Source organism: Botryllus schlosseri, chromosome 1 (assembly GCF_051294905.1).
Source record: "Botryllus schlosseri isolate E-star chromosome 1, Bs_hap1, whole genome shotgun sequence".
NCBI classification, from domain to species: Eukaryota; Metazoa; Chordata; class Ascidiacea; order Stolidobranchia; family Styelidae; genus Botryllus; species Botryllus schlosseri.
The window spans coordinates 25,004,241-25,017,129 of NC_137236.1; the positions used below are offsets into that span (position 1 = coordinate 25,004,241).

The 12,889-nt window shown below is 38.8% G+C and overlaps 1 protein-coding gene across 2 annotated transcripts in view; it reads left to right on the forward strand.

Moving 5' to 3' along the window:
* LOC145445611 (uncharacterized) overlaps positions 1–12,527 on the forward strand; it is a 31,030-nt gene extending 18,503 nt beyond the window's left edge. The window contains exons 8-18 of one of the 2 annotated variants that reach the window (XM_080323813.1): positions 55–196; positions 326–376; positions 3,785–3,949; positions 4,445–4,611; positions 5,772–5,964; positions 7,038–7,195; positions 8,209–8,319; positions 8,382–8,411; positions 9,230–9,365; positions 10,574–10,717; positions 12,445–12,527. In XM_080323813.1, coding sequence (XP_080179939.1) covers positions 55–196; positions 326–376; positions 3,785–3,949; positions 4,445–4,611; positions 5,772–5,964; positions 7,038–7,195; positions 8,209–8,319; positions 8,382–8,411; positions 9,230–9,365; positions 10,574–10,717; positions 12,445–12,476 — 1,329 coding nt within the window. In that variant the 3' untranslated portion in view covers positions 12,477–12,527. The remainder of the gene's footprint in view (positions 1–54; positions 197–325; positions 377–3,784; positions 3,950–4,444; positions 4,612–5,771; positions 5,965–7,037; positions 7,196–8,208; positions 8,320–8,381; positions 8,412–9,229; positions 9,366–10,573; positions 10,718–12,444) is intronic. The other variant, XM_080323821.1, reaches the window with a different exon arrangement.
* The last annotated feature ends 362 nt before the right edge of the window (positions 12,528–12,889 follow it).

A 12,889-nucleotide genomic window follows, 5' to 3' on the forward strand; every position in this document is an offset into this window, starting at 1 on the left:
GAATATTACGTTATAACCACTTGAGGTGGCTTGAAATCATGGGATATTTCGCAGCTGAAAAGATTCCAACGTTTGAAATCCGTCCACAGTTGCCCGGAAGGAGGGAATTGTTCGTTGCCGGGGAATAGTATGGGAGGAAACTTTAGACCAGTGCAGCCTATGGATGGAAGAGTGGCATCGTCGTTTGTAGATTTCAGTAAGTTTGTTCCGATTACCTGATAGGAACAGGAGATTCGTAGTTTAACAGACACGTTTCTCAGCAGTTATAATTGATACAGCGTCGTCTTTATAGCGGTTAAATGACACATTACCCAAAACATTACAGGTTACAACAAGATCGAAAGTCATGGATGGACGTATGATGGCGCACTAACTGGTATGATATCAGATTTTGGTATAGCCTTTCTGGTGGGATATAATTTCCAAATCATTTTCTTGATATACTAGTATGCAATAAGTTTCATACCTGAAACTGGTCAGCATAAAAAAAGTGCGTATTATCAGTCCAACTTAAAAGCTGGTACACCAAAATGAGACGCGTGGTACGTTCGCCGTAAAATTCCGTCTGAACTGATTGGTTTTGCTTATAACCACCGCCTAAAAACGGTGCGATAGCATAATGTTATGTCATAAAGTCCTGCTACTTGATAGGATACTATATATTCGTTTAAACTAGGGTAGGCCAACCATTTTGGCCAAAGGGCTGCATGATATTTGCGAATCATTGAGAGTGCCACTTGAATGTTAGTGGTCCGAAAGTAGCAAACCGGATTACGTAACGATGAAAACAAGACTTATATTACTATGCATAAATATCTATAACAATTATGTCATGAAAATTCAGTGTGCATCGCGCACCCATGACCTAACCGCGCGAAAATTTTACAAAGTTAATGAATGAGTTCGGCCAATACTAATATCACTTGCATATATTGATAGTCGCGGTCTTATGCCGCATGGCTCATTTGGCAAGGACAGGATTATTCGGTGCTTCGACATATAACTATCGAAGATTTCGGCGTACACGCGTCTATCATTTCGTGCAAAGGTTTCATCGCCAACCATCTTTCTACAAGTTCAGAAAAGAACTATGATCCTGGATGACACGTTCTCTCATAATTAGGGTATAGTCAGACTCAATTCGGCATATTTTCGGAAGGGGATACTAAGAGCATAATATGGAGTAACAACAGCTCCCGCGAAGTGCTAAGAAAAATACCAAGTCAAATAAATCTACCACGAAAGGTTTACCTTTATGGTCATGTACGACGATCTACGAAAAGTGTGGGTGGCCCCAGGTTACGCCAATGCGTCGGAACTGATATTTAAGTCATCAACAACCCAAATTTCGTGATCAATACGTTGAATGGGTAATTTATCATGTGATAATATAGCTAATTTCGGGATTTATCTCGCGGGTCACAAGTTTCCCCCCTGGTTTCAACATTGGGTCCGTTGCTATTTCTTCTATATATTAACGATCTACATCGCGCAACATCTTTACATAGTGTTCTATTTGCTGACGATGCTTGTTTTTCTGGACACGCTAACTCCAAAGAAGAACTGAAGTACCAAGTCTCCCACGAGTTGAAAAAAAATCACTCGTGGATGACGAGAAACCGCCTCACAACAAACCCTGATAAAACTCAAATCATCCTTTTCCTTCCTCCGCGAATCCGCACCCAGCCAACCTTTTCCATTCCTTCCGGAAACTGCACTATCCTTCCTACTGAATCAGTCCGTTATCTTGGCATTCAAATAGACAACAAGTTGTCATGGAAACATCACATCTATCTCGTCATCTCTAAATTATCTCGGGCCACCGGTATTTTGCATAGGCTAAAATATTTGTTATCGCGTAATGGTCTGCGGTCGATATATTTTTCAATCTTTCATTCACAATTACAATACTGTGTCAGTGTGTGGGGTCACACCCATTCTACATATCTTAAGCCCATTATCACTCTCCAAAATAGTGCTATACGGGCACTAAGTGGTGTAGGTTTTCGTCGTAGATTGCTGCCAGAATACAAAAAACTCATAAAATACGAAACGGCAAAAATGATGCACAATATCTTCCATCATAATAGATCCTTCTTCGACAAACATTTCACTACTTTTGCCTCGGTACACTCGCACTTCACTCGTTCTGCCTCATCAAATGGTTTGTTACTTCCGCGTGTAGATAAATCGTCCTCCCAGAAAAGTTTCTATTATATTGGTGCCGCTACCTGGAACTCCCTACCAGAAGACCTCAGAGATTTGCCCGATCATCTATTTAAAAAACGTTATCGGAAATATATATTAGATAAGTATAATTGATTATATGCCGATTTTGCAACTACTGTCTTGTTGTTGGAAAGTACCGTATAATCTACTCTATTGATCCTTTTCTGCACTGCTGTCTTGAAACTGTAATATTTATAGCTCGTGTATCCTTGTTGAATTTTTTTTCTCTGCTTTTCTTGTAGTTTTGTATATTTATTGTCATTTGTTTTGTGCCATTGAATGTAATGTGTATACTCCTACAGGTGGCGACTGTGTACTGAGGCCTTGCGGCCCCTCGTCGTCATCCTGGTCCGTACCGGATTTTCACTGGTGTGACAAATAAATGATTGATTGATTGATTGATTAAAGATTAGGTACATCTACATTTATGTATTCCTCAAATCAACTACGAATCAGTTATGTGACGTATGGGGTCTGCAGGGATGTTAAAACTATAGTAATTGAATTGATTCAAGTGAAAATATTAATGCTGTACAATAAAACCTCTCTTAACTGTATAAATTTTCATTCTCAGAGGCACTTTAAGACTATTTTCAGTAGAAATGAAAAACTAAATGATTTATAGATTTTGAAGTACGCTAGATTGGCCTGTAATTATATACTAGACTTGAAATTAGTGAAACCTCTACCCAGTGGTTATCAACGGCCGGTCCGCAAAGCATTTTCAAGGGGTCCGCAATACCTCTAAATTTGTAAAATTATTGATAGCCCAATTTGTAAATTTTGAAACCATTGGGAAATCACAAAGCAGTTTCGATTCATAACTGCCAAACTACAGTACTCACCTCAACTGAATGGCCGTCTGAGATGAAGTATCGTACTGTGCAAATTCAGTTCAATTTCCAATTTGCCAGTAGACTATTGATACAAAAATATTTGCTGTTTATAGATGTTTTGTTGGGGGTTTGTGAAAAAACCAAAAAGTTGTAGTAATAGGGTCAATCAGGTTAACTTAAATATGACTGCATAATTTCTGGATTTTATGTTGTCAGTTTCAGCAAATTAGTGAACATTCGTTTGAAATTGTAATTCCTGGAAAATATTTCAGAATCTGTCCATATAAAGGGATTGAAGCCTCGCCACGAAATCCATTTTCTTCTGTGATAAACGTAGCGCCTAGTTCACAATACCTTCATCACTTCAAGAAATGCAGTTGCAGAATCCGCTTCGAAATAATCAAAGTGGTCCCAATTTCTACATATAGTATGATGTTATTTTTAATTAAGGTCGTTTTGCTGCTGTGAATTTGTAGCCTCAAGTTAATATTTACACAGCACAGATGACGGTTGTACGATAATTGACCTAAATTTTATCTAAAACTTGTGGGGGTTCGTGACTGTCCAAAAGGGGTCCGCGATCACAAAAAATGAGATCCACTGCTCCTGACAATATTCAAAAGCGCATGAAATATCAGTTTTAAAGTCTTATTCTTGATCGCATCGCATATTGTTAAATAGCATAAGTTTCGACCGGTATCTCATAACGCAACTTTCAGGTACATCGCGATGGTCAAAGGATTACCCCAACTGCGGTAAAAACTCCCAATCTCCCATTAATATCGATGAGAGCATTGCTGCGAAACAGAATGATCCGGAAGATTTGAAATTTTCCGGATATGATGACGCGCTAAGAGGAACAGTCGTCAACAATGGCCACGCTGGTGAGATATTTAGCAACAAAAGAATCATTTTCTCGTGATGGACTTGGGTTTTATATGTACAAAATTAGTGACGAGATAGCTACCACAAACATTGAGATTGGACAGTAGATACACTGGTAATGGTCTGAGCTCGGTTGATCTTCACAAAAGCGACGCTGTAAATGTTTGGATGGGCATTAATGATCAGGACAGATGCCTTTGTGAATGCCGATATCTTACAAAAGTTCGATGAACCGCTATCAGAATTGCGTTGACCAGTCAGCTTCGGTGAACACGTTCAAAATTGTATACTTTGTATGCACCAGTGGAATGTGGTGGCTTGAAAAATTTATTTGAAATCAAGTGAGTAATTGTCCCATATAAATCCAAAAGGTCTGCGGATTTTGCATGCGGTCTTGCGTTACATTGGAAAATGACATTTTTAGAATTAATAATCCCCTTCAGCTGGCCGTAACCGCACCAATTGCGTTTTACTGGACGTAACTTATTTTTTAGTGCAATTGAATTTCGATCAAAGTTTGAACTATGTCGTCACCGGAGGTGGTACGGGGTCATCATACAAAGCGGTGCAGTTGCATTTTCATTGGGGAGAAGCTTTGGCCGATGGTACTATCAATGGAGGCTCGGAACATACTCAAAATGGAAAAAGATACCCCGCAGAGGTAGGTCTACTTATTTTATATTGTCTTATTGTCTTATCTTCAGACCCGTCCGTAGACGGTGACGAACAAAATCGGTTTTATATAAAATATATTATAACGGAATTCAATGGTTACTCTCAATGTAAAAAGAAAAGTAATTAGTTTGGGATGGAAACAAGTTGATCTGTACACCTGGAAGTAGTGTAAAACGTCAACACCTAAGCAATTACATAATTGAAGAGGTAGACAGACTACTTTGGAAAAAGTAGAAGTACTACGTCACTGACCATCTATCTATGATGATGGTGATCAGGATGACGACGTTTGAATATCACAGCATAGGCATTCTCGGGATCCTCTATAGAGCTTAATTATGTTGCTTATTGCTAAAAATATTTACGCGCTAATAAATTTGTAAGAAGATGTACGGAGAAAACCAATATGATTTCATACATCTATACTGAGTGCATTCTGAGACAAGGCTGATATTGCTTGAATTTAATAGCCCAGAACAGTGTACATATTGACTATTCTTTAGCCTTCAGATCCTGCCAAATCCCATACATAGCATCAACTCGACCTTTGGTATATGCCGACTTTCACTAAAATAAGTTTTTATGTTCGATGATACAATTGTAAAACTCTTGTACGACTACCTCTGTAATTGCGTTTCCAATAAATCAAAAGAAAGCTTAATTTCGTGGCTTAACGGTCGGAATTCTCCACACCATCTCTATGTGCGAGTAGTTTTCCTACAATCAACGACCATAGCGATCACGCAGTAAACATCATTTTTATAACACGAATTTCTGGGTCATAAATTAGCCTTTCCAACGTGCTATTTTTGTATTTATTGTTTGAACAATAGAACGAACTCACCGAGGGAACTGAATAATATATTGAGAACTTTGTCAGCCTTTTAAAATGATGTACATATTTTGATGGATTGGAATTAAATTTTTCATCTAGTGTTCGTGGTTAGTCCGGCAATATAGTCACTGTTATGCCTTCCACATTAACAACTACCAAACTAGTTTGTGAAATATTAATTGGTTTTATTCATTGCAAATATTTGTGTATTGAGACTTCGTTATAAACACGCCATGCATATAGGCCACCTCTGTCTTTATCCAACATAAATTCCCAATATTATCTATCGCACCATTTTCTTCGGATTACAGATGCACATCGTCCACGGCAAAGCATCGCATCTAAACGACTTGTCCACCTATAGAGATACGGCTTCTGACGCGTATTTGGTATTAGGCGTTTTCGTCGACGTCTACCACGATCCAGAGGGCAAAGATAACGATGCTGGCGCAAACGGCCTGGCACAAAGTCTGATTGATGCCATCTCAAAAGTTAGATACGCAGGTATGAAGGCCAATACCATTAACATACCCAAACTTCCTCAAAGGCATGCTCTGAATGTAAACTTACAGACGACATCTGACGACATATTGCTATTTACGACTACTACATTTCCGCAAAGTCTAAATAGGTACAATACTTGAGTGAGTAGGTATTCTTCTAATTAAATCTAATACATGATAATATCACATTTTCATAGTGTATTTCAGAAATATGATGGTTATACACAATGCTATTCACAAAGACTATAGAGACACACTTGTGTTGTTGACTTTCCCTGCATATGTGCGAATTCTCATGTATGTAGACTTCTCCGCTCACCCACACATTATTCGTTGCTCCCCTTCGATGGATAAACACGAATTCCGATAGATGTTATTGGAATTTTCAGATCCTTGAAATGTCTTGTTATATATTAGTATTATTGTTAGTCGTTTATATGAGATATTTTGTAATTATAGTCATTAATCTGAACAGGTCTCGGTACCAGTAAGGTGTGACTCGTGACGATGTGACCGAAAGAAATACATTCTCATCAAATTTCGTAGCAACTCGGTGGTACAATTCTAATGAAGTATTGTATTGGGGCGACCAGGGACCCCTAGTCGCACCAAGAATTAGGGCTTCACGCACAGATAGTTCTGGTATTATGGGAGAACAGCTTGGCACAGCGCAACCCAATATCATTTGCGGTTTTATCGGTAATAGCTAACTCTGCTAACTGCTTTGACCAAATAGCTCGAACTGCAACGCGAAATCTTCCAACACCGGGTGTGTCAAATTGCCAATCCCTGCTCAATATGGGCAATGGAAATTAAGTGATGGCAGACTGACAGTGTGAATTTGCACAGCTTGGAAGTCCCGTTAAGGTTTTTTATAACTTACCGCTATACCGAGCACCTATTAAAATTGCAAGCCTCTCTCATTCGCATGTATCGGTAATAGCATATGGATTTAGTGATTCAGAAATGGTAAACTAAGAATTAGCGAATATAACACACTATCACGATAATTACCGTAATATTTATATAAGCGAATATCGTTTTTGGTAGTATAAATATATTGCTGTGTTCCAGACGATACTGCAGAGTTGAACTATGGTCAAAGTCTATCGTCCTTCATTCCGAGCGAAAAATCATTTTACCGGTACAATGGATCTCTCACCACACCACCGTGCTCAGAGAGTGTAATATGGACTGTTTTCAAGGATTCCATCGAAATATCCGTAAATCAGGTGGGAGTAATGTCGATAGTATCGCTTTTTGAGATCGAATGTCGTGCTTGCGTTGATCCCTATATATGGAGAAGCCATTCAAAGTAGCTGTTTGTTCATAGTTTGTGTTGTATAATTCACATTTATATAAGCTATTCTTGCTACAGAATTTAAATATTTTAATGAACGAAACGTTAATTATGGTTCACTTATTCACTCTAATGCAGGGGTTCCTAAATTGTAATGACCGCAAACCCATTTCCAGGTTTGTCAGAGGTTGTGTGTCGTGTGTACCACCATACTGTTGTAAGACGTTGATTAATAGAAATAAAATGGTCTTCACCAAGCTGCGCAATCCCGATTGTAGAACTTAATGTCTGAAATGCTACGTACTGACTAAAAAGATCATAATATCCAGCTCAACTATGTTTATGCTCTTATATGTCTAAATTAAACTAGAGCCAGTGAGTAGAAAAGGCATTCATTTTCAATATTACCCTTTCACGGACCCCTAGATCTGGCTCGCGGACCCCAGTTTAGGTAGCAATGTTTTAGCCCTTTGAACTAACTCTCATCATGAGCTATCGTCAGTAAATGCGAAGGTTGGAATTTGCAATTTACAGATAGAATTGACATTTCTGCGGTAAATGGCATAATACAATAATAATAATTCAATAATAATAGGGATATCGAGAACAGTAATAAATATTCATTTTAAATCATTTCGTCTCGTGTTATCAGAATATATTGGTATATGACCAGCGTCTGTCTAAAATGAAGAGTAATGATGATCTGTTATATCTTTTCAAATATTAGAAAATATATTTGTAGGCTGCTTGTTACGCATTAGTGGGCATTTCAAAACTCTCCGCTCCATTCGCTATTCGTTTCTCCTGGCATAATTTAATCGATGTGACAGCACACCAGATAATGGTGTAACGATGGCTATTGCGCTATATATTAGATAAGCCAAAGCATCAGTAACATTCTTTCCAGGAAATGGTTAACCATACTCTATAATATTTTATGCACAGTTCATGGCCCTGGAAAGATTGTTTTCATTTAAGAATGCCGATGTTACTGAGCGAAACAGCATCAAGAAGCTGAAGGACCTCGTGCTGGTCGACACCATAATAAATCAGGATGTAAATATTCATTATTTTCATTTTGTAAACAAGTCTCAATGGTTCATATTCATTTCTTTCAGGCACCAACGAGTTCATCGAATGCCACGAAGGTAAAATTCCGACGGTATCAAACATGATACTGACATAATTGAATTACATTTACTCTCCCCACCATTGAAAATTAGATTGGAATAGCGAATGCGCTAAAATGCGTTTGTCTTGATGAATAAGTGATTGAGCGTATCAGGCTGTTTCTGCTCTACAGTATGCCCATGCCCATAAGTAACCTGCTGTGTTCTGAGACTGAACCCGAAGAGAGGATTGTCACGACGACATTGCCACAACTGTTTTCAATATAGTTCGAACACATGATATCAGGCATTTATAATTCTATATCTACGATATTAGATGGACATAGCAATTGCTGGTATGTATGGACATTCAACTTTAGCTGTCAGGAAATTCTACGGGAAGCTTCATGCGTTTCGATTAAAGATTAAACACGCTCCGGCAAGTTATCGACAAGGTAGCGTTATGGTGAAGCGTCCGGCTTGATCGGTAGGTAGTGGGTTCAATACCCGGTCGGGTCATATCAAAGACCTGATATCAAGTAAGACTGGTATCCATGGCTTCCCCGCTTGGCGATCAGCATTACGGGGATAGCATGGAGGGGTGATGCAAGACTTCAAAATCTTTAAAAGGCTATTTCTGCACCTTGATTGTCCAGAGGCATATGCCCAACATTCGCTCATGGTATGCATACACACAGATCATATGTATGTATATCATGAGTCGGTGTATATGCCGCAAAAACATCAGGGACAAAAATACATTACGTCATTTCCTTATCGCTGCTTATATTGAATTTAGTTAAAATATTTTAATACAGCTTTTAACAATGAAATCAAAATCATAATCATTGCGCCAGGTTGCAGATGGTACGAGTTCTATTCTACTTGAAGGCACGGCCAACCATCTTTTGCGAAACAATTACCGACCACTGCAAAGTTTGCATTCGCGACCAGTTACCTTTTACGACTTAACAGACAGCACTGTAACAACAGGTAAATATAAGTATCTCAGTTTTACTGATCACTAGTGCCTGCACACCATATACTCAGTACACTATCTATAAGTATAGTTGTTCAAAGTAAAGTAAGCGCTGGTGATCAAGCAGAAGTAGAAGTAAACCTGTATATTGAGTGTCAATTAAAAGTAAAGTAGATATTTTCTAGATATGCTAGATCTGCTACACTTGAAAGTAGGAAATGAAGGTCTTTAAAAGACTTCTGTATGTAGTTTGCAGATGTAGAGTTTGTCGAGAAGTCGTAACTTTGAACAGTTATTCGAGGGTGGTTGCTTTATACCAAGCGAGATAAATTATGACACCGCAAATAGGTGAACAACAGTAGTGGTTCTCGAAAGCCGGTCTGCGGAAACGCGCCGGTGCCGGTCACTAGATATATTTAATTTTGTGCCATAATCGTTGAATGCAAGATGTTGGAGACAATTGTCCATAAAATAAGTAAAGCATCAAATTTTAAACCGATTTATAACTTCTTCGGCATTGTGAGGTAGGATTAGGCCTGGGAACACGTTCGATCTGGCTTGAAGTTACAGCAAAAACGCCATTCAACCGACAACCACAGCGCTGACTCGCGAAACCGTGCAGTTTGCACGATCATACATTTTAAATTCACCCGTTTGGTGGATTTGGTTTCATTTTTGAGAGTCTACCGGTAGGCCCAGTGTTGTTTGAAATCTAACCGGTCCGTGGGCTGAAAAAGGTTGAAAACCACTGGTTTAGAAGATATCAGAGCCGTGCTAGACGTTGGCATCTCACGAAAACAAATATATGCCAAGAGCCAAATGATTTTAGTACCGTCGATATACCATGAAACAACAGCAACAACATCTTGGTGCAATATTGGAACACACACATATGTATGTCTATCCGGTTACCGAGGCACCCCGGTTATTACAGTAGTTATGAAAATTTTATTCATAAAGATGGTGCGAGCATATCTCAAAACTACTTGCTACTTTACAATAGTCACCCCACAAGAGTAATTAGTTTCTCCTAACAAACTGTTATGGAGAAGTAGAAGTTGGGTAGATAATACCTAACCACTTGAATGAGTAGTGGATATATGATGAAAAACCTACGTGATTACTCCTTACTTCTTAAGGTACGATATTTAAAAACAGCTTGTAAACTACAGATCTGGGTTTGCCCCGCTTTTGCCTTGATGAAGGCTAATCTAATTTATAGATGTTCCCGAGCAACAAGGAACACCGATTGTGTTAATTGTGCTGAGCGTCGGTCTTGGGATACTGGTGTTCGTACTCATGGCGTTCGTTGCGAAAAGGTACTGCTGCGGTGGAAAGAAAAAGGGAGGCACTGCAGAGTATACAGGTGCGATTCATTTTGCAACAGCTGAAATTGTTTACGTTGTGGATATCATTAGTCATCTCGTTCAACCGTACTGTTGGATCCACAAATACGATCATTACGTGTGCTTGTTTCAATTTCATACGTAATTTTCTGCCCATATCAACCAAGCTCCGTGCTAGATGGTGATTCAGCGGATAATAAATTCACTCAATCGTAACAAGAGCTGGGTAAAGTTCTAAACATTACTACTCAAGTAGAAGTAGAAGTAACGGCCTTCCTTTCTACTCAATTAAAAGTTGACGTCGGTGTCCCCGGAGCCTGAAAACAACGCAGGTAAGTAGTGTCCAAACGTGGATTTAGTTGAGGCGTCGCAGTAAATCAGGGTGGGCCTATTTCCAGATTGCAAGATATACCTCCGTGACTAACGCAAAATGACCAATGACACAGAAAATAGACACACTCTTTGAAAATAGAGCCAGTAGCTGTAATAACGCGGGTTGAACGTAATTTATACTGATGATTAAACGTAGTTCATATGGCAATTTCACTAGTAAATGCGATGAGAGCTCTAGTCACAAAACTACCTCATACTTATAAAAGTCCACGCTATTAAAAGTAGGTATTGTTACCTAAAATATGTAGTGGTCGAAGTGGAGGTATTTTAAAACACAAACCCGTGAGTTTGTACTGCATGTCGTCTAAACCTACTTGGGTACCACGATCGTATTGAAATAAACACGAATATTTTCGGCTGACACTCGTCAGGAGTAATCGTCAACTAGTTGAGAATTGGAAATGACATTGTATATTAAAAAGTTGTATCTCAAAATATGACGTCCCCAGCATGAAATTTGGAATAAGAGAGCGTTCAATGTACTATTTCAGATGGTACACGAACTCCTTTTGTTGACACATCCGTGGCTGGTGTATTTTGAAATAAGTCGACTTCAAGGCAAAGAAATGAAAGAGTGAACCGCCTCTTTCCAATACGCGAAATCTTTCGTATTGCTAATTTTTCGCACAGGCGGGATTATACAACATGTGCTTGCCAATGTCTGAATTAATGGCCTTTGATTGCTGCCCATCAAGCTTGAGGGGATGAGCCAAGTGTAAAATGTCGAAATTTCATGCTGGCGACGTCATATTTTGAGATACGATTGTTTATATACAATGTTCTTTCCCATTTTCTAAGTTGCAGACGATTACCCCTGACGAGTGTCAGCCGAAAATATTCGGTTCATTTCAATATTAATATACTATACTATTTAATTGTATATTGAAGTTCTGTACCTCCAAGAAGCTCTACGAATTATTTGAGGAACTTCACCACTGACCTACTTCCGATCATAATCCATTTTGATGACTTGATGACTAGACGCGTATGCTGAATACGAACAAGGCATAACGCCCTACGTTCCTATACATATACATGAAGGCATAATTTGGATTATAATGTTGTACTCGATTTATACCGCGGTATAAGTCTGAGTGTGGTGATTCGGTACCACTGAGGTAGGTTATGGTTTGGTTTGCCATGGGTGTATATTCACACCCGTATATCGGGGAGATGGAGTAAGCGGGGGGATATACACAACACACTCTTTACGCTGAGAGTGAAGGATGAACGATAAAAGCAATGAATTTCATCTATTATTATCCAACAACGTCGATGTCCGTAACAGCTTGTAGACCCGCGTGTAATGAAAGTTGCATATCAGATATTCACTGAAACTGTTATTTATTTGCAGCCGGTCACCAAGACGGAACAGACTTGATATAATTGAAGGAAGATGTCTTTGCACTCTTGGACTAACAATCAGCAGATTTATAATGAATAGGCCGTTCACAGTGTGCTGTATGGACATATGTCAGAACATTTCTACCCGAAACCCGGTTTCAATCATTCAATGCAGACAAATCCGTGCCGATATCAATCGAATCGTTCATAGAAGTGCGGGCTCAAACTAACTTGAATTTATATTAGGAAAGTTGTTGCTGTTATTTGTATTTGACAAAATAAGGCCATTGATCCATGTGAAATAATACACTACGCAATGGTATAATATAGACATATAGCTGGGCATCGTTATATGTTCAGGCAAGTCGAGTTTATTAATTTTGCTTTCAGCTTTGTATTCCCGAGTAGTCGTGATTATATCAAAATGATTGTTAGTAATTTATTCAATAGATAAC